We start from the raw sequence: 23,355 nt of genomic DNA, 5'->3' as shown, positions 1-23,355 counted from the left end.
CTCCTCCATCCTCTTCCTCTCCATCCTCTACCTCTCCATCCTCTACTCCTCCATCCTCTACTCCTCCATCCTCTACTCCTCCATCCTCTACACCTCCATCCTCTACTCCTCCATCCTCTACCTCACCATCCTCTACACCTCCATCCTCTACTCCTCCATCCTCTACTCCTCCATCCTCTACTCCTCCATCCTCTACCCCTCCATCCTCTACCACTCCATCCTCTACCTCTCCATCCTCTACTCCTCCATCCTCTTCCTCTCCATCCTCTACCTCTCCATCCTCTACCTCTCCTATACTCCTCCATCCTCTACACCTCCATCCTCTACCTCTCCTATACTCCTCCATCCTCTACACCTCCATCCTCTACACCTCCATCCTCTACCTCTCCATCCTCTACCCCTCCATCCTCTACTCCTCCATCCTCTACCCCTCCATCCTCTACACCTCCATCCTCTACCTCTCCATCCTCTACCCCTCCATCCTCTACTCCTCCATCCTCTACCTCTCCTATACTCCTCCATCCTCTACACCTCCATCCTCTACACCTCCATCCTCTACCTCTCCATCCTCTACACCTCCATCCTCTACCTCTCCATCCTCTACCCCTCCATCCTCTACACCTCCATCCTCTACCTCTCCATCCTCTACCCCTCCATCCTCTACCCCTCCTCTACACCTCCATCCTCTATACCTCCATCCTCTACACCTCCATCCTCTATACCTCCATCCTCTACTCCTCCATCCTCTACTCCTCCATCCTCTACCTCTCCATCCTCTACCTCTCCATCCTCTATACCTCCATCCTCTACCCCTCCATCCTCTACCTCTCCATCCTCTATCTCTCCATCCTCTATACCTCCATCCTCTACACCTCCATCCTCTATACCTCCATCCTCTATACCTCCATCCTCAACCTCTCCATCCTCTATACCTCCATCCTCTATACCTCCATCCTCTACCTCTCCATCCTCTATACCTCCATCCTCTACCCTCCATCCTCTACCCCTCCATCCTCTACCCCTCCATCCTCTACTCCTCCATCCTCTACCTCTCCATCCTCTATACCTCCATCCTCTACACCTCCATCCTCTACCTCTCCATCCTCTACCCCTCCATCCTCTACCTCTCCATCCTCTACACCTCCATCCTCTACCTCTCCATCCTCTACCCCTCCATCCTCTACCTCTCCATCCTCTATACCTCCATCCTCTACACCTCCATCCTCTACCTCTTCTATACTCCTCCATCCTCTACCTCTCCTATACTCCTCCATCCTCTACATCTCCTATACTCCTCCATCCTCTACCCCTCCATCCTCTACCCCTCCATCCTCTACCCCTCCATCCTCTACCTCTCCATCCTCTACCTCTCCATCCTCTACCTCTCCTATACTCCTCCATCCTCTACACCTCCATCCTCTACCTCTCCATCCTCTACCTCTCCTATACTCCTCCATCCTCTACACCTCCATCCTCTACCTCTCCTATACTCCTCCATCCTCTACACCTCCATCCTCTACACCTCCATCCTCTACCTCTCCATCCTCTACCCCTCCATCCTCTACTCCTCCATCCTCTACCCCTCCATCCTCTACACCTCCATCCTCTACCTCTCCATCCTCTACCCCTCCATCCTCTACACCTCCATCCTCTACCTCTCCATCCTCTACCCCTCCATCCTCTACTCCTCCATCCTCTACCTCTCCTATACTCCTCCATCCTCTACACCTCCATCCTCTACACCTCCATCCTCTACCTCTCCATCCTCTACACCTCCATCCTCTACCTCTCCATCCTCTACCCCTCCATCCTCTACACCTCCATCCTCTATACCTCCATCCTCTACACCTCCATCCTCTACCTCTCCATCCTCTACCCCTCCATCCTCTACACCGCCATCCTCTACCTCTCCATCCTCTACTCCTTCATCCTCTTCCTCTCCATCCTCTACCTCTCCTATACTCCTCCATCCTCTACCTCTCCATCCTCTACCCCTCCATCCTCTACTCCTCCATCCTCTACCTCACCATCCTCTACACCTCCATCCTCTACTCCTCCATCCTCTACTCCTCCATCCTCTACTCCTCCATCCTCTACCCCTCCATCCTCTACCACTCCATCCTCTACCTCTCCATCCTCTACTCCTCCATCCTCTTCCTCTCCATCCTCTACCACTCCATCCTCTACCTCTCCATCCTCTACCTCTCCATCCTCTACCCCTCCATCCTCTACACCTCCATCCTCTACCTCTCCATCCTCTACCACTCCATCCTCTACCCCTCCATCCTCTACCCTTCCATCCTCTACCCCTCCATCCTCTACCCTTCCATCCTCTACCCCTCCATCCTCTACTCCTCCATCCTCTTCCTCTCCATCCTCTACCTCTCCATCCTCTACTCCTCCATCCTCTACTCCTCCATCCTCTACTCCTCCATCCTCTACACCTCCATCCTCTACTCCTCCATCCTCTACCTCACCATCCTCTACACCTCCATCCTCTACTCCTCCATCCTCTACTCCTCCATCCTCTACTCCTCCATCCTCTACCCCTCCATCCTCTACCCCTCCATCCTCTACCTCTCCATCCTCTACTCCTCCATCCTCTTCCTCTCCATCCTCTACCACTCCATCCTCTACCTCTCCATCCTCTACCTCTCCATCCTCTACCCCTCCATCCTCTACACCTCCATCCTCTACCTCTCCATCCTCTACCACTCCATCCTCTATCTCTCCATCCTCTACTCCACCATCCTCTACTCCACCATCCTCTACTCCTCCATCCTCTACTCCTCCATCCTCTACCCCTCCATCCTCTACCCCTCCATCCTCTACTCCTCCATCCTCTACCTCTCCATCCTCTACTCCTCCATCCTCTACTCCTCCATCCTCTACTCCTCCATCCTCTACTCCACCATCCTCTACTCCTCCATCCTCTACCTCTCCATCCTCTACCTCTCCATCCTCTTCCTCTCCATCCTCTACCCCTCCATCCTCTACCTCTCCATCCTCTACTCCTACATCCTCTTCCTCTCCATCCTCCTTCCTCCATCCTCTTCCTCTCCATCCTCTACTCCTCCATCCTCTACTCCTCCATCCTCTACCTCTCCATCCTCTACTCCTCCATCCTCTACCTCTCCATCCTCTACCCCTCCATCCTCTACCTCTCCATCCTCTACCCCTCCATCCTCTACTCCTCCATCCTCTACCCCTCCATCCTCTACCCCTCCATCCTCTACCTCTCCATCCTCTACCTCTCCTCTACCCCTCCATCCTCTACTCATCCATCCTCTACCCCTCCATCCTCTACCCCTCCATTCTCTACCTCTCCTCTACCCCTCCACCCTCTACCTCTCCTCTACCCCTCCATCCTCTACCCCTCCATTCTCTACCTCTCCTCTACCCCTCCATCCTCTACCCCTCCACCCTCTACCTCTCCTCTACCCCTCCATTCTCTACCTCTCCTCTACCCCTCCATCCTCTACCCCTCCACCCTCTACCTCTCCTCTACCCCTCCATTCTCTACCTCTCCTCTACCCCTCCACCCTCTACCTCTCCTCTACCCCTCCACCCTCTACCTCTCCACCCTCTACCTCTCCATCTTCTACCTCTCCTCTACTCCTCCATCCTCTACTCTTACATCCTCTACCTCTCCTCTACCCCTCCATCCTCTACCTCTCCTCTACCCCTCCATCCTCTACCCCTCCATCCTCTACCCCTCCTCTACCCCTCCATCTTCTACCTCTCCTCTACCCCTCTACCTCTCCTCTCACCTGACTAGGTGTTACTTCCTCTATGGGTGTGGAAACACTGTGCCTCAGCTGCCTGCTGTGTTGATGGGTGGTTCTGTGGATGATCCAGCTAAGCAGTTATCCTCATGCAGGCAATCTGTCTCCATCCACCCTCATGCTATGCTGTCTGTCTGTACTATACAGTTGATGATCTCTCTCTGTCCTGTGTGTCCCAGGGGCATAGTCCAGTGTGAGGAGAAGCTGACCATCAGTGCGTCGTGGTCTAAGGACGAGGACATCAGCCGACTGCTCCAGTCTCTGCCCAACTGGGCTAACATGGCCCAGCCCAGACAGCTCCGACAGAAGAGAGAGGACGAGGAGGACTTCACCAGGTCACACACAAACACACAGAACAGTATCCTCACCACCCCTCCACCCTAACACAAACACACAGAACAGTATCCTCACTCTCTCACTCCACCCTAACACAAACACACAGAACAGTATCCTCACTCTCTCACTCCACCCTAACACAAACACACAGAACAGTATCCTCACCACCCCTCCACCCTAACACAAACGCACAGAACAGTATCTTCACCTCCCCCTCCACCCTAACACAAACGCACAGAACAGTATCCTCACTCTCTCACTCCACCCTAACACAAACACACAGAACAGTATCCTCACCACCCCTCCACCCTAACACAAACGCACAGAACAGTATCCTCACTCCCTCCACCCTAACACAAACACACAGAACAGTATCCTCACTCCCCCACTCCACCCTAACACAAACACACAGAACAGTATCCTCACCACCCCTCCACCCTAACACAAACACACAGAACAGTATCCTCCCCTCCACCCTAACACAAACACACAGAACAGTATCCTCCCCTCCACCCTAACACAAACACACAGAACAGTATCCTCACTCTCTCACTCCACCCTAACACAAACACATAGAACAGTATCCTCACCACCCCTCCACCCTAACACAAACGCACAGAACAGTATCCTCACCATCCCTCCACCCTAACACAAACGCACAGAACAGTATCCTCACTCCCTCCACCCTAACACAAACACACAGAACAGTATCCTCACTCCCCCACTCCACCCTAACACAAACACACAGAACAGTATCCTCACCACCCCTCCACCCTAACACAAACACACAGAACAGTATCCTCCCCTCCACCCTAACACAAACACACAGAACAGTATCCTCCCCTCCACCCTAACACAAACACACAGAACAGTATCCTCCCCTCCACCCTAACACAAACACACAGAACAGTATCCTCACCACCCCTCCACCCTAACACAAACACACAGAACAGTATCCTCACCACCCCTCCACCCTAACACAAACACACAGAACAGTATCCTCCCCTCCACCCTAACACAAACACACAGAACAGTATCCTCACCACCCCTCCACCCTAACACAAACACACAGAACAGTATCCTCACCACCCCTCCACCCTAACACAAACACACAGAACAGTATCCTCACCACCCCTCCACCCTAACACAAACACACAGAACAGTATCCTCCCCTCCACCCTAACACAAACACACAGAACAGTATCCTCACCACCCCTCCACCCTAACACAAACACACAGAACAGTATCCTCACCACCCCTCCACCCTAACACAAACACACAGAACAGTAACCTCACCACCCCTCCACCCTAACACAAACACACAGAACAGTATCCTCACTCCCTCCACCCTAACACAAACACACAGAACAGTATCCTCACCACCCCCTCCACCCTAACACAAACACACAGAACAGTTTCCTCACCAACCCTCCACCCTAACACAAACACACAGAACAGTATCCTCACCTCCCCCTCCACCCTAACACAAACGCACAGAACATTATCCTCACCTCCCCCTCCACCCTAACACAAACGCACAGAACCGTATCCTCACCATCCCTCCACCCTAACACAAACGCACAGAACAGTATCCTCACCCCCTCCACCCTAACACAAACACACAGAACAGTATCCTCACCACCCCCTCCACCCTAACACAAACACACAGACCAGTATCCTCACCACCCCTCCACCCTAACACAAACACAGAACAGTATCATCACCCCTCCACCCTAACACAAACACACAGAACAGTATCCTCACTCCCTCACTCCACCCTAACACAAACACACAGAACAGTATCCTCACCCCCTCCACCCTAACGCAAACACACAGAACAGTATCCTCACCTCCCCCTCCACCCTAACACAAACACACAGAACAGTATCCTCACCACCCCTCCACCCTAACACAAACACACAGAACTGTATCCTCACCACCCCTCCACCCTAACACAAACACACAGAACAGTATCCTCACCACCCCCTCCACCCTAACACAAACACACAGAACAGTATCCTCACCACCCCCTCCACCCTAACACAAACACACAGAACAGTGTCCTCACCACCCCTCCACCCTAACACAAACACACAGAACAGTATCCTCACCCCCTCCACCCTAACGCAAACACACAGAACAGTATCCTCACCCCCTCCACCCTAACGCAAACACACAGAACAGTATCCTCACCTCCCCCTCCACCCTAACACAAACACACAGAACTGTATCCTCACCACCCCTCCACCCTAACACAAACACACAGAACAGTATCCTCACCACCCCCTCCACCCTAACACAAACACACAGAACAGTATCCTCACCACCCCCTCCACCCTAACACAAACACACAGAACAGTGTCCTCACCACCCCTCCACCCTAACACAAACACACAGAACAGTATCCTCACTCCCTCACTCCACCCTAACACAAACACACAGAACAGTATCCTCACCACCCCTCCACCCTAACACAAACACACAGAACAGTATCCTCACCCCCTCCACCCTAACACAAACACACAGAACAGTATCCTCCCCTCCCCCTCCACCCTAACACAAACACACAGAACGGTATCCTCACCTCCCCCTCCACCCTAACACAAACACACAGAACGGTATCCTCACCTCCCCCTCCACCCTAACACAAACACACAGAACCAGCATCCGCAACAGTCTCCCCAACACCCCTCCACCCTAACACAAACACACAGAACAGTATCCTCATCCCCTCCCTCCACCCTAACACAAACACACAGAACAGTGTCCTCACTCCCTCCACCCTAACACACACACAGAACAGTATCCTCACCACCCCTCCACCCTAACACAAACACACAGAACAGTATCCTTACCCCCTCCACCCTAACACACAGAACAGTATCCTCACCACCCCTCCACCCTAACACAAACACACAGAACAGTATCCTCACCTCCCCTCCACCCTAACACAAACACACAGAACAGTATCCTCACCCTAACACAAACACACAGAACAGTATCCTCACCCCCTCCACCCTAACACAAACACACAGAACAGTATCCTCACCTCCCACTCTACCCTAACACAAACACACAGAACAGTATCCTCACCACCCCTCCACCCTAACACAAACACACAGAACAGTATCCTCACCTCCCCTCCACCCTAACACAAACACACAGAACAGTATCCTCACTCCCTCCACCCTAACGCAAACACACAGAACAGTATCCTCACCACCCCTCCACCCTAACACAAACACACAGAACAGTATCCTCACCACCCCTCCACCCTAACACAAACACACAGAACAGTATCCTCACCTCCCACTCTACCCTAACACAAACACACAGAACAGTATCCTCACCACCCCTCCACCCTAACACAAACACACAGAACAGTATCCTCACCTCCCCCTCCACCCTAACACACAGAACAGTATCCTCACCACCCCTCCACCCTAACACAAACACACAGAACAGTATCCTCACCACACCTCCACCCTAACACAAACACACAGAACAGTATCCTCACCACCCCTCCACCCTAACACAAACACACAGAACAGTATCCTCACCACCCCTCCACCCTAACACAAACACACAGAACAGTATCCTCACCACCCCTCCACCATAACACAAACACACAGAACAGTTTCCTCACCACCCCTCCACCCTAACACAAACACACAGAACAGTATCCTCACCCCCTTCACCCTAACACAAACACACAGAACAGTGTCCTCACTCTCTCACTCCACCCTAACACAAACACACAGAACAGTATCCTCACTCTCTCACTCCACCCTAACACAAACACACAGAACAGTATCCTCACCACCCCTCCACCCTAACACAAACGCACAGAACAGTATCCTCACTCCCTCCACCCTAACACAAACACACAGAACAGTTTCCTCACCTCCCCTCCACCCTAACACAAACACACAGAACAGTATCCTCACCTCCCCCTCCACCCTAACACAAACGCACAGAACAGTATCCTCACTCTCTCACTCCACCCTAACACAAACACACAGAACAGTATCCTCACCACCCCTCCACCCTAACACAAACGCACAGAACAGTATCCTCACCATCCCTCCACCCTAACACAAACGCACAGAACAGTATCCTCACTCCCTCCACCCTAACACAAACACACAGAACAGTATCCTCACCACCCCTCCACCCTAACACAAACACACAGAACAGTATCCTCACCACCCCCTCCACCCTAACACAAACACACAGAACAGTATCCTCACTCCCTCCACCCTAACACAAACACACAGAACAGTATCCTCACCACCCCTCCACCCTAACACAAACACACAGAACAGTATCCTCACCACCCCTCCACCCTAACACAAACACACAGAACAGTATCCTCACCACCCCTCCACCCTAACACAAACACACAGAACAGTATCCTCACCACCCCTCCACCCTAACACAAACACACAGAACAGTATCCTCACTCCCCCACTCCACCCTAACACAAACACACAGAACAGTATCCTCACCTCCCCTCCACCATAACACAAACACACAGAACAGTATCCTCACCACCCCTCCACCCTAACACAAACACACAGAACAGTATCCTCACCCCCTCCACCCTAACACAAACACACAGAACAGTATCCTCACTCCCCCACTCCACCCTAACACAAACACACAGAACAGTATCCTCACCACCCCTCCACCCTAACACAAACACACAGAACAGTATCCTCACCACCCCTCCACCCTAACACAAACACACAGAACAGTTTCCTCACCACCCCTCCACCCTAACACAAACACACAGAACAGTATCCTCACCTCCCCTCCACCCTAACACAAACGCACAGAACAGTATCCTCACCTCCCCCTCCACCCTAACACAAACGCACAGAACCGTATCCTCACCATCCCTCCACCCTAACACAAACGCACAGAGCAGTATCCTCACCCCCTCCACCCTAACAAAAACACACAGAACAGTATCCTCACCACCCCCTCCACCCTAACACAAACACACAGACCAGTATCCTCACCACCCCTCCACCCTAACACAAGCACAGAACAGTATCATCACCCCTCCACCCTAACACAAACACACAGAACAGTATCCTCACCCCCTCCACCCTAACGCAAACACACAGAACAGTATCCTCACCCCCTCCACCCCCTCCACCCTAACGCAAACACACAGAACAGTATCCTCACCTCCCCCTCCACCCTAACACAAACACACAGAACTGTATCCTCACCACCCCTCCACCCTAACACAAACACACAGAACAGTATCCTCACCACCCCCTCCACCCTAACACAAACACACAGAACAGTATCCTTACCACCCCCTCCACCCTAACACAAACACACAGAACAGTATCCTCACTCCCTCACTCCACCCTAACACAAACACACAGAACAGTATCCTCACCACCCCTCCACCCTAACACAAACACACAGAACAGTATCCTCATCCCCTCCCTCCACCCTAACACAAACACACAGAACAGTGTCCTCACTCCCTCCACCCTAACACAAACACACAGAACAGTATCCTCACCACCCCTCCACCCTAACACAAACACACAGAACAGTATCCTCACCCCCTCCACCCTAACACCAACACACAGAACAGTATCCTCACCACCCCTCCACCCTAACACAAACACACAGAACAGTATCCTCACCTCCCCTCCACCCTAACACAAACACACAGAACAGTATCCTCACCCCCTCCACCCTAACACAAACACACAGAACAGTATCCTCACCACCCCTCCACCCTAACACAAACACACAGAACAGTATCCTCACCTCCCCTCCACCCTAACACAAACACACAGAACAGTATCCTCACCACCCCTCCACCCTAACACAAACACACAGAACAGTATCCTCACCCCCTCCACCCTAACACAAACACACAGAACAGTATCCTCACCACCCCTCCACCCTAACACAAACACACAGAACAGTTTCCTCACCTCCCCTCCACCCTAACACAAACACACAGAACAGTATCCTCACCTCCCCCTCCACCCTAACACAAACACACAGAACAGTATCCTCACCTCCCCCTCCACCCTAACACAAACACACAGAACAGTATCCTCACCACCCCTCCACCCTAACACAAACACACAGAACAGTATCCTCACCCCCTCCACCCTAACACAAACACACAGAACAGTATCCTCACCACCCCTCCACCCTAACACAAACACACAGAACAGTGTCCTCACCACCCCTCCACCCTAACACAAACACACAGAACAGTATCCTCACCCCCTCAACCCTAACACACAGAACAGTATCCTCACCACCCCTCCACCCTAACACAAACACACAGAACAGTATCCTCACCCCCTCCACCCTAACACAAACACACAGAACAGTATCTTCACCACCCCCTCCACCCTAACACAAACACACAGAACAGTATCCTCACCACCCCTCCACCCTAACACAAACACACAGAACAGTGTCCTCACCACCCCTCCACCCCAACACAAACACACAGAACAGTATCCTCACCACCCCTCCACCCTAACACAAACACACAGAACAGTATCCTCATCCCCTCCCTCCACCCTAACACAAACACACAGAACAGTGTCCTCACTCCCTCCACCCTAACACAAACACACAGAACAGTATCCTCACCACCCCTCCACCCTAACACAAACACACAGAACAGTATCCTCACCCCCTCCACCCTAACACCAACACACAGAACAGTATCCTCACCACCCCTCCACCCTAACACAAACACACAGAACAGTATCCTCACCTCCCCTCCACCCTAACACAAACACACAGAACAGTATCCTCACCCCCTCCACCCTAACACAAACACACAGAACAGTATCCTCACCACCCCTCCACCCTAACACAAACACACAGAACAGTATCCTCACCTCCCCTCCACCCTAACACAAACACACAGAACAGTATCCTCACCACCCCTCCACCCTAACACAAACACACAGAACAGTATCCTCACCCCCTCCACCCTAACACAAACACACAGAACAGTATCCTCACCACCCCTCCACCCTAACACAAACACACAGAACAGTTTCCTCACCTCCCCTCCACCCTAACACAAACACACAGAACAGTATCCTCACCTCCCCCTCCACCCTAACACAAACACACAGAACAGTATCCTCACCTCCCCCTCCACCCTAACACAAACACACAGAACAGTATCCTCACCACCCCTCCACCCTAACACAAACACACAGAACAGTATCCTCACCCCCTCCACCCTAACACAAACACACAGAACAGTATCCTCACCACCCCTCCACCCTAACACAAACACACAGAACAGTGTCCTCACCACCCCTCCACCCTAACACAAACACACAGAACAGTATCCTCACCCCCTCAACCCTAACACACAGAACAGTATCCTCACCACCCCTCCACCCTAACACAAACACACAGAACAGTATCCTCACCCCCTCCACCCTAACACAAACACACAGAACAGTATCCTCACCCCCTCCACCCTAACACAAACACACAGAACAGTATCCTCACCACCCCTCCACCCTAACACAAACACACAGAACAGTATCCTCACCTCCCCCTCCACCCTAACACAAACACACAGAACAGTATCCTCACTCCCTCCACCCTAACACAAACACACAGAACAGTATCCCACCACCCCTCCACCCTAACACAAACACACAGAACAGTATCCTCACCCCCCCTCCACCCTAACACAAACACACAGAACAGTGTCCTCACCACCCCTCCACCCTAACACAAACACACAGAACAGTGTCCTCACCACCCCTCCACCCTAACACAAACACACAGAACAGTATCCTCACCACCCCTCTACCCTAACACAAACACACAGAACAGTATCCTCACCCCCTCCACCCTAACACAAACACACAGAACAGTATCCTCACTCCCTCCACCCTAACACAAACACACAGAACAGTATCCTCACCCCCTCCACCCTAACACAAACACACAGAACAGTATCCTCACCACCCCTCCACCCTAACACAAACACACAGAACAGTATCCTCACCTCCCCCTCCACCCTAACACAAACACACAGAACAGTATCCTCACTCCCTCCACCCTAACACAAACACACAGAACAGTATCCCACCACCCCTCCACCCTAACACAAACACACAGAACAGTATCCTCACCCCCCCTCCACCCTAACACAAACACACAGAACAGTGTCCTCACCACCCCTCCACCCTAACACAAACACACAGAACAGTGTCCTCACCACCCCTCCACCCTAACACAAACACACAGAACAGTATCCTCACCCCCTCCACCCTAACACAAACACACAGAACAGTATCCTCACTCCCTCCAGCCCTTCATCAACATGCTGTGGTTGAACAAGACAGTCATGTACAGGAAGTAGTGATTGCCCCATAAGGATGTAACGTTATTTATCTGAAGGTAGGAGGGAACCAAATAATTTGGGAGGAGAAGGTGGGTCATCCTTATTGACAGTGCTTTCAACGTGTGCTGTCTTCAGGATGGATGCTCACCGGCCTGGAATTGTAAAGTAAATAAATCAATGAATGGGTGATGGATTTAAATGCAAGGAGAATCTTTGAGGCTTTTTTAATTTGAGTCACAGCCACAGACAATTTCAACATTGTTTTGAGGGATTAGAGGCTCCACGTCTGGCAACCCAGCTCTCCTTTTGATCACACTCCAGTAATAAGGTCCCTGCTTGGAACAAGTCATTCAGTTCTTCCTGCTCTCTTTCATTCTCTGTTTTCTCTCTTTCATTCTCTGTTTTCTTTCTCTTTCATTCTCTGTTTTCTCTCTCTCTCTTTCATTCTCTGTTTTCTCTCTCTCTTTCATTCTCTTTCTCTCTCTTTCTCCGTCTCTCTTTCGAGTTTTGATATTTAAGTGAATTCACCAAGGCTGCTAGTCGGTAGTCACACAAAAAAAATAGGATTTTCTTTGCTGTGTTCTCCTCAAGGCTGTGTTCTCCTCAAGGCTGTGTTCTCCTCAAGGCTGTGTTCTCCTCAAGGCTGTGTTCTCCTCAAGGCTGTGTTCTCCTCAAGGCTGTGTTCTCCTCAAGGCTGTGTTCTCCTCAAGGCTGTGTTCTCCTCAAGGCTGTGTTCTCCTCAAGGCTGTGTTCTCCTCAAGGCTGTGTTCTCCTCAAGGCTGTGTTCTCCTCAAGGCTGTGTTCTTGTCAAGTGTCTGCCAGCATGTGTGAAGTCTGAAACATCACATTGCCTTAAAATAGAGCTCTCTTTCTTTCTTTCTTTCTTTCTTTCTTTCTTTCTTTCTTTCTTTCTTTCTTTCTTTCTTTCTTTCTTTCTTTCTTTCTTTCTTTCTCTTTGTATCTCGGTCTCTTTCTGTCTCTGTCTGTCTCTGTCTCTGTCTGTCTCTATCTCTCTCTCTATCTGCTCCAGTTACTAGCTCATCATTGGGCCTGTGGTGACTGAACTAAGTTAGTCAGTCAGTCCTAAATCAAAGTAAAGGTTATTACTGGAAGCCCAAGGCCTCATTTAGATGCATGCTGGAGTTGATGTGACTGGTCTGTCTGTCCGTCCGTCCAGGGTCCAGCTCCACACGGTGCCAGCCATCCTCTGTGCAGGGGACCGTGGGATTGTTATTATAGTCCCCCCCTAATCCTCCTCACCCTCCAATAAATGTCCTTCTCCTTTTCACTATCCTCCTGCCTTCCACTACTGTCCTCTCCTTCATTCTAGGGAATCCTTATCTGGAACTGTTGGCAGGTTTTAAGCCCCTACTCTTAATGCACGACCCATATCCAGAAGAGAAACCCTTCTCTCTCTACCCTGGTCCCAGAGCTTCCCATCTCCTATATCCAGAAGGGAAACCCTTCTCTCTCTACCCTGGTCCCAGAGCTTCCCATCTCCTATATCCAGAAGAGAAACCCTTCTCTCTCTACCCTGGTCCCAGAGCTTCCCATATCCTATATCCAGAAGGGAAACCCTTCTCTCTCTCTACCCTGGTCCCAGAGCTTCCCATCTCCTATATCCAGAAGGGAAACCCTTCTCTCTCTACCCTGGTCCCAGAGCTTCCCATCTCCTATATCCAGAAGGGAAACCCTTCTCTCTCTACCCTGGTCCCAGAGCTTCCCATCTCCTATATCCAGAAGGGAAACCCTTCTCTCTCTACCCTGGTCCCAGAGCTTCCCATCTCCTATATCCAGAAGGGAAACCCTTCTCTCTCTACCCTGGTCCCAGAGCTTCCCATCTCCTATATCTAGAAGAGAAACCCTTCTCTCTCTACCCTGGTCCCAGAGCTTCCCATCTCCTATATCCAGAAGGGAAACCCTTCTCTCTCTACCCTGGTCCCAGAGCTCCCCATCTCCTATATCCAGAAGGGAAACCCTTCTCTCTCTACCCTGGTCCCAGAGCTTCCCATCTCCTATATCCAGAAGGGAAACCCTTCTCTCTCTCTACCCTGGTCCCAGAGCTTCCCATCTCCTATATCCAGAAGAGAAACCCTTCTCTCTCTACCCTGGTCCCAGAGCTTCCCATCTCCTATATCCAGAAGAGAAACCCTTCTCTCTCTACCCTGGTCCCAGAGCTTCCCATCTCCTATATCCAGAAGGGAAACCCTTCTCTCTCTCTACCCTGGTCCCAGAGCTTCCCATCTCCTATATCTAGAAGGGAAACCCTTCTCTCTCTACCCTGGTCCCAGAGCTTCCCATCTCCTATATCCAGAATAGAAACCCTTCTCTCTCTACCCTGGTCCCAGAGCTTCCCATCTCCTATATCCAGAAGAGAAACCCTTCTCTCTCTACCCTGGTCCCAGAGCTTCCCATCTCCTATATCCAGAAGAGAAACCCTTCTCTCTCTACCCTGGTCCCAGAGCTTCCCATCTCCTATATCTAGAAGGGAAACCCTTCTCTCTCTCTACCCTGGTCCCAGAGCTTCCCATCTCCTATATCTAGAAGGGAAACCCTTCTCTCTCTACCCTGGTCCCAGAGCTTCCCATCTCCTATATCCAGAAGAGAAACCCTTCTCTCTCTACCCTGGTCCCAGAGCTTCCCATCTCCTATATCCAGAAGGGAAACCCTTCTCTCTCTACCCTGGTCCCAGAGCTTCCCATCTCCTATATCCAGAATGGAAACCCTTCTCTCTCTACCCTGGTCCCAGAGCTTCCCATCTCCTATATCCAGAAGGGAAACCCTTCTCTCTCTACCCTGGTCCCAGAGCTTCCCATCTCCTATATCCAGAAGGGAAACCCTTCTCTCTCTACCCTGGTCCCAGAGCTTCCCATCTTCTATATCCAGAAGGGAAACCCTTCTCTCTCTACCCTGGTCCCAGAGCCTCCCATCTCCTGTTGTCATTATGAAGCCAAACAATGACCAAAGAATTTGGAAAGATGGTACAAACCGATCTGGGACCAGGCTAACCCTTGTTTGAATATTAGGCTTTTAGTTCAAACAGATCTGGGACCAGGCTAGACCTTGTTTGAAGATCAGGCAGTTAGTTCAAACAGATCTGGGACCAGGCTAAGCCTTGTTTGAAGATCAGGCAGTTAGTTCAAACAGATCTGGGACCAGGCTAGCCCTTGTTTGAAGATCAGGCAGTTAGTTCAAACAGATCTGGGACCAGGCTAAGCCTTGTTTGAAGATCAGGCAGTTAGTTCAAACAGATCTGGGACCAGGCTAAGCCTTGTTTGAAGATCAGGCAGTTAGTTCAAACAGATCTGGGACCAGGCTAAGCCTTGTTTGAAGATCAGGCAGTTAGTTCAAACAGATCTGGGACCAGGCTAGCCCTTGTTTGAAGATCAGGCAGTTAGTTCAAACAGATCTGGGACCAGGCTAACCCTTGTTTGAAGATCAGGCAGTTAGTTCAAACAGATCTGGGACCAGGCTAGCCCTTGTTTGAAGATCAGGCAGTTAGTTCAAACAGATCTGGGACCAGGCTAAGCCTTGTTTGAAGATCAGGCAGTTAGTTCAAACAGATCTGGGACCAGGCTAGCCCTTGTTTGAAGATCAGGCAGTTAGTTCAAACAGATCTGGGACCAGGCTAAGCCTCGTTTGAAGATCAAGCAGTTAGTTCAAACAGATCTGGGACCAGGCTAAGCCTCGTTTGAAGATCAGGCAGTTACTTCTAACTACTCTCATGACCATTTTAGAACCTGTCTAGAACGTATGACATTGACTGATTTTGTCTAATATAACTTTTTTTGTTTCCTCTCTCCTCCTCCATTCCCTCTCTCCTCCTCCATTCCCTCTCTCCTCCTCCATTCCCCCTCTCCTCCTCCATTCCCTCTCTCCTCCATTCCCCCTCTCCTCCTCCATTCCCTCTCTCCTCCTCCATTCCCTCTCTCCTCCTCCATTCCCCCTCTCCTCCTCCATTCCCTCTCTCCTCCTCCATTCCCACCGATCCAGGATGGCGTTTGCCAAGGAGTCAGAGGTGCTGACGGGTAACCTGGGTGACAAGCTGATCCCGCAGAACGAGATCCTGCGTGACGTGAGCGACCTGAAGACCCTGGCCAACCTGCAGGAGAGCATGGAGTGGCTGTCCTCCAGACTCAAAGGCTTCTTCATCAACCTGCCCCACGCTGCCAGTGAGTATACACGCACCCACGCAGAGGCAGGCATACATACACACACACCTTATGGCTTCCATTCATGCAGGGCTGGTGGGGTGTGCGTGGGGAGGGGTGCAGGGGTGAGGTGTGTGTGGACTGAAGGGCTGCTTGTTCAACACCTGTCCTACACAGCCAATGAATTAACAGTATACAACACAAGCAGAGGTTCCATATTGCTAACATGTCTAACGTTTTGTTCTAATGACTGTACATACTGCCACTAGTATACACATCCACTCCCAATGTATATGTACACACACTGTAGTCTGACACCTTAATAGTCATGATTAGTAGCAGTAGCTGAAGTTATTTATTCTCTCAGACACACACACACACACACACACACACACACAGCAGTAGTTTTCCTCTCTGTCATTAAGAGTTTGTCTGAGTGAATGACCTAATTAGAGCCAGGTAGGAGAGCCTCCAGACACACACACCACTTTATCCACGCTCTAATTAGTCCTGGAAGTGTGTGTGGTTTGTTTCAGAACTGTCAAAGACCTTTTACTCACTGTGTTTACAGAGACCTCATTTATCAGTGATCATGGCTGTGTGTTCCATTGTCATCAGCAGAACACACACACACACACACACACGTAAAAAGGACACAGCCCATCTTAAGCTCAGCGTTGTGATCACCTGTTCCAGAGCATGAAAGTGACTGAGTTCTTCCTCTGTTGCGTCCCATGTCACCTCTTTCATTATACACCTTTAAAAGTTCCCATTTCCTCTGTGAACTTCCCCTTTCAGAACGACTTAAATGAGGGATTTTCTTTCTATTGTTTTTTGGGGGGGAGGGGGGGGGAGACAGTCGGAGCGCTGTTCCTTCCTCCTCGGCAGCTCAGATAAGAATTCAATAAGAGAACGGGCGGCGAACGTGGCATAATTATCATTAATTCTGCCGAGTGGCATTAATGGAGTGTGTTTTATCGTGGCGGGACAGCCACAGTATTGTTCATTATTTAGTGTTTGCCTAGGTTGATGGGGCTCGGCGCGGGATGGCGGAGGGAGAGAATAAAACCTCCCTTCTTATCTCTCCGTTTCCCCCTTCTTCCCTAAATTGGATTTTATATTACAGAGGTAGTCAGGTATGGACAAGTCATTTTCTTTCTCTTGTCTTCCTCGACTCGTACACGTTTTCTTCTCTCTCTCTCTGCGGTGTGATGGCCGTGCTAGATGAAGGAATCTTTCAGTCGGGCCGGCTGTCCTTTGGAGTGTGGCGAGGTCCTGTAGCACCCATGTTCCTCCACGGTAGTGGAACGAATGAACGACCTTGAGACAGACAGGACCAGAGTCATAGAGTTTAGTCATTGAGGTTTCTACCAAAAGCATTACGATACATAAAGCGTTTACGTGAAACCACATCACTTGATTGATTGATTTAATGTATTGGATAATTAACAATCAACATTACATACATTAAACACCAAGCTTATTTCTGTTGTTGTCCTCCTCATTCTCTAATAGGGCTGTTTCAGGCAGGAAATGTGGGACTGCGGTGTCATTGTCCTTCCTGTGTGTTTCAGTTGGAGCGTTGTTTAAAAGAGGAGGGCAGAGCACTATGGAGGGATATTAGTGCCAACAGATGTATTGTGAATGAAATCATAGTAAGACCCATAACTGTTGGACATACTAACAGGGGACCGGCGTAAGCGGAGTCAGTGTGTAATCTGTGAACTACCATATACAGCTGGTACAGTACGCTGATGCTCTGCTATACTGTTAATCTATCAGCCAATTATTTACAGAACCAACATCGGCCCCCCAAAGGAGTGGCGCTACGGTCTAAGGCACTGCATCTCAGTGCTAGAGGCGTTACTACAGACCCTGGTTCAATTCCAGGCTGTATCACAGCGGTCCAAGGCACTGTATCTCAGTGCTAGAGGCGTTACTACCGACCCTGGTTTGATTCCAGGCTGTATCACAACCGACCGTGATTGGGAGTCAGATAGGGCGGCGCACAATTGGCCCAGCGTCGTCTGGGTTTGGCTGGGGTAGGCCGTCATTGTAAATAAGAATTTGTTCTTAACTGACTTGCCTAGTTAAATAAATTGGCCCAGCCTCGTAAGCAGGAGGTAGAGCGACCCAGAGAAATCAGTCTAAGATGGACATTTCCTATAATCACCTCCCAATGTCTGTGGCTGGGCTGCATCTGTAAACACACACACACACACACACACACACACACACACACACACACACACACACACACACACACACACACACACACACACACACAGAGAGAGAGACATACACAGAGAGAGAGACATACACAGAGAGACACACAGAGAGAGACATACACAGAGAGAGACATACACAGAGAGAGACATACACAGAGAGACATACACAGAGACAGGGATAAGGCAAGGAGAAGATTAGCATGATAAATACACACTGCCTCTGTCAAGACGCTGCTGAATCTTAATTTAATCTTAATTTGATTAAACAATCGTGTGGGGTATGTGTGTTTGATATGACAGAGAGACAGCGGTCATCCAGTGTGTGTGTGTACTCTAATGGTGATTGGCCGTGAGGGTGGCAAGGGCGAGGGTCTTATCGCCCATCTGGGCGCCGCTCTGGACGCCTAATCCTCTCAGACAATATTTACCTGAGTTGACACACACACAACCAACACACACAACACACACACACTGAGGGCGCCTGCCAATGTGATGGCCGCTTTCTGCTGGGAACAGCTGTGTGTGTATGTTTCTAGAAACTGGATCTGCAGGCATGTCTGTCTGTCTAGCTATCTGTCTGTCTGGCTGTCATGTCTGTCTGGCTGTCATGTCTGTCTGGCTGTCATGTCTGTCCCACTGTCATGTCGGTCCCACTGTCATGTCTGTCTGTCTGTCATGTCTGTCTGGCTGTCATGTCTGTCTGTCTAGCTGTCTGTCTGTCTGGCTGTCATGTCTGTCTGGCTGTAATGTCTGTCTGTCTAGCTGTCTGTCTGTCTAACTATCATGTCTGTCTCACTGTCATGTCTGTCTGACTCATGTCTGTCTGACTGTCATGTCTGTCTAGCTATCTGTCTGTCTGACTGTCATGTCTGTCTGTCTAGCTATCTGTCTGTCTGACTGTCATGTCTGTCTGTCTAGCTATCTGTCTGTCTAACTATCATGTCTGTCTGACTGTCATGTCTCTGTCTGTCTGTCTGGCTGTCATGTCTGTCTGTCTGTCTAGCTATCTGTCTGTCTAACTGTCATGTCTGTCTGACTCATGACTGTCTGGCTGTCCTGTCTGTCTGACTGTCATGTCTGTCTGACTGTCATGTCTGTCTGACTGTCATGTCTGTCTGTCTAGCTGTCTGTCTGACTGTCATGTCTGTCTGTCTAGCTGTCTGTCTGTCTAGCTATCTGTCTGTCTAACTATCATGTCTGTCTGACTGTCATGTCTGTCTGACTGTCTGACTGTCATGTCTGACTGTCTGACTGTCATGTCTGTCTGACTGTCCTGTCTGTCTGACTGTCATGTCTGTCTGTCTGACTGTCTGACTGTCATGTCTGACTGTCTGACTGTCATGTCTGTCTGACTGTCCTGTCTGTCTGACTGTCATGTCTGTCTGTCTGACTGTCATGTCTGACTGTCATGTCTGACTGTCATGTCTGTCTGTCTGTCTGTCTGTCTGTCTGACTGTCTGTCTGTCTGACTGTCATGTCTGTCTGTCTGACTGTCATGTCTGTCTGTCTGACTGTCATGTCTGTCTGTCTGTCTGTCATGTCTGTCCCACTGTCATGTCTGTCCCACTGTCATGTCTGTCCCACTGTCATGTCTGTCTGACTCATGTCTGTCTGACTCATGTCTGTCTGACTCATGTCTGTCTGATTGTCATGTCTGTCTGATTGTCATGTCTGTCTGGTTGTCATGTGTTTTAATGTTTCATTCTTCTGTTTGTGTGAGTGAGTGTTTATTGTTCATATAAACTGGGTGGTTCGAGCCCTGAAGGCTGATTGGCTGACAGCTGTGGTATATTTAAGCAGAAAGCCTGAGGGGGTGTGATATATGTCCAATATACCACGGCTAAGGGCTGTTCTTACACATGACGCAATGTGGAGTGCCTGGATACATTGGCCATATACCACTAACCCCAGAGGTGCCTTACATCAGGGGTAGATAGTACCCTACTCCCTACATCAGGGGTAGATAGTACCCTACTCCCTACATCAGGGGTAGATAGCACCCTACTCCCTACATCAGAGGTAGATAGCACCCTACTCCCTACATCAGGGGTAGATAGTACCCTACTCCCTACATCAGGGGTAGATAGCACCCTACTCCCTACATCAGGGGTAGATAGTACCCTACTCCCTACATCAGAGGTAGATGGTACCCTACTCCCTACATCAGGGGTAGATAGCACCCTACTCCCTACATCAGGGGTAGATGGTACCCTACTCCCTACATCAGAGGTAGATAGTACCCTACTCCCTACATCAGAGGTAGATAGTACCCTACTCCCTACATCGGGGGTAGATAGTACCCTACTCCCTACATCAGAGGTAGATAGCACCCTACTCCCTACATCAGAGGTAGATAGTACCCTACTCCCTACATCAGAGGTAGATAGTACCCTACTCCCTACATCAGAGGTAGATAGTACCCTACTCCCTACATCAGAGGTAGATAGCACCCTACTCCCTACATCAGGGGTAGATAGTACCCTACTCCCTACATCAGGGGTAGATAGCACCCTACTCCCTACATCAGAGGTAGATAGTACCCTACTCCCTACATCAGGGGTAGATAGTACCCTACTCCCTACATCAGGGGTAGATAGTACCCTACTCCCTACATCAGGGGTAGATAGCACCCTACTCCCTACATCAGAGGTAGATAGCACCCTACTCCCTACATCAGGGGTAGATAGTACCCTACTCCCTACATCAGGGGTAGATAGCACCCTACTCCCTACATCAGGGGTAGATAGTACCCTACTCCCTACATCAGAGGTAGATGGTACCCTACTCCCTACATCAGGGGTAGATAGCACCCTACTCCCTACATCAGGGGTAGATGGTACCCTACTCCCTACATCAGAGGTAGATAGTACCCTACTCCCTACATCAGAGGTAGATAGTACCCTACTCCCTACATCAGAGGTAGATAGCACCCTACTCCCTACATCAGGGGTAGATAGTACCCTACTCCCTACATCAGAGGTAGATAGCACCCTACTCCCTACATCAGGGGTAGATAGCACCCTACTCCCTACATCAGAGGTAGATAGCACCCTACTCCCTACATCAGGGGTAGATAGCACCCTACTCCCTACATCAGAGGTAGATAGCACCCTACTCCCTACATCAGAGGTAGATAGCACCCTACTCCCTACATCAGAGGTAGATAGCACCCTACTCCCTACATCAGAGGTAGATAGCACCCTACTCCCTACATCAGAGGTAGATAGCACCCTACTCCCTACATCAGAGGTAGATAGCACCCTACTCCCTACATCAGGGGTAGATAGTACCCTACTCCCTACATCAGAGGTAGATAGTACCCTACTCCCTACATCAGAGGTAGATAGTACCCTACTCCCTACATCAGAGGTATATAGTACCCTACTCCCTACATCAGAGGTAGATAGTACCCTACTCCCTACATCAGAGGTAGATAGTACCCTACTCCCTACATCAGAGGTAGATAGCACCCTACTCCCTACATCAGAGGTAGATAGTACCCTACTCCCTACATCAGAGGTAGATAGCACCCTACTCCCTACATCAGGGGTATATAGTACCCTACTCCCTACATCAGAGGTAGATAGCACCCTACTCCCTACATCAGAGGTAGATAGTACCCTACTCCCTACATCAGAGGTAGATAGTACCCTACTCCCTACATCAGGGGTAGATAGCACCCTACTCCCTACATCAGAGGTAGATAGCACCCTACTCCCTACATCAGAGGTAGATAGTACCCTACTCCCTACATCAGAGGTAGATAGTACCCTACTCCCTACATCAGGGGTATATAGTACCCTACTCCCTACATCAGAGGTAGATAGTACCCTACTCCCTACATCAGAGGTAGATAGTACCCTACTCCCTACATCAGAGGTAGATAGTACCCTACTCCCTACATCAGAGGTAGATAGTACCCTACTCCCTACATCAGGGGTATATAGTACCCTACTCCCTACATCAGAGGTAGATAGTACCCTACTCCCTACATCAGAGGTAGATAGTACCCTACTCCCTACATCAGAGGTAGATAGCACCCTACTCCCTACATCAGAGGTAGATGGTACCCTACTCCCTACATCAGAGGTAGATAGTACCCTACTCCCTACATCAGAGGTAGATAGTACCCTACTCCCTACATCAGAGGTAGATAGTACCCTACTCCCTACATCAGAGGTAGATAGCACCCTACTCCCTACATCAGGGGTAGATGGTACCCTACTCCCTACATCAGAGGTAGATAGTACCCTACTCCCTACATCAGAGGTAGATAGTACCCTACTCCCTACATCAGAGGTAGATAGTACCCTACTCCCTACATCAGAGGTAGATAGTACCCTACTCCCTACATCAGAGGTAGATAGTACCCTACTCCCTACATCAGAGGTAGATAGTACCCTACTCCCTACATCGGGGGAAGTCAACCCTGGTCCTGGAGGACCGCTGACAGTTCATGTTCTTGATTTAACCGA

General features: G+C 50.3%; 1 protein-coding gene across 1 annotated transcript in view; it reads left to right on the top strand.

The window, feature by feature from the left end:
- LOC106609610 (exocyst complex component 4) overlaps positions 1-23,355 on the top strand; it is a 343,805-nt gene that overhangs the window by 269,745 nt on the left and 50,705 nt on the right. The window contains exons 13-14 of the mRNA XM_045700059.2: positions 3,965-4,120; positions 16,495-16,673. Coding sequence (XP_045556015.2) covers positions 3,965-4,120; positions 16,495-16,673 — 335 coding nt within the window. The remainder of the gene's footprint in view (positions 1-3,964; positions 4,121-16,494; positions 16,674-23,355) is intronic.

Source organism: Salmo salar, chromosome 17, assembly GCF_965601325.2.
Source record: "Salmo salar chromosome 17, fSalSal1, whole genome shotgun sequence".
Lineage (NCBI taxonomy): Eukaryota > Metazoa > Chordata > Actinopteri > Salmoniformes > Salmonidae > Salmo > Salmo salar.
Note: the sequence above shows the minus strand (reverse complement) of the source record. Positions and strands in the feature narration are given on the sequence as shown.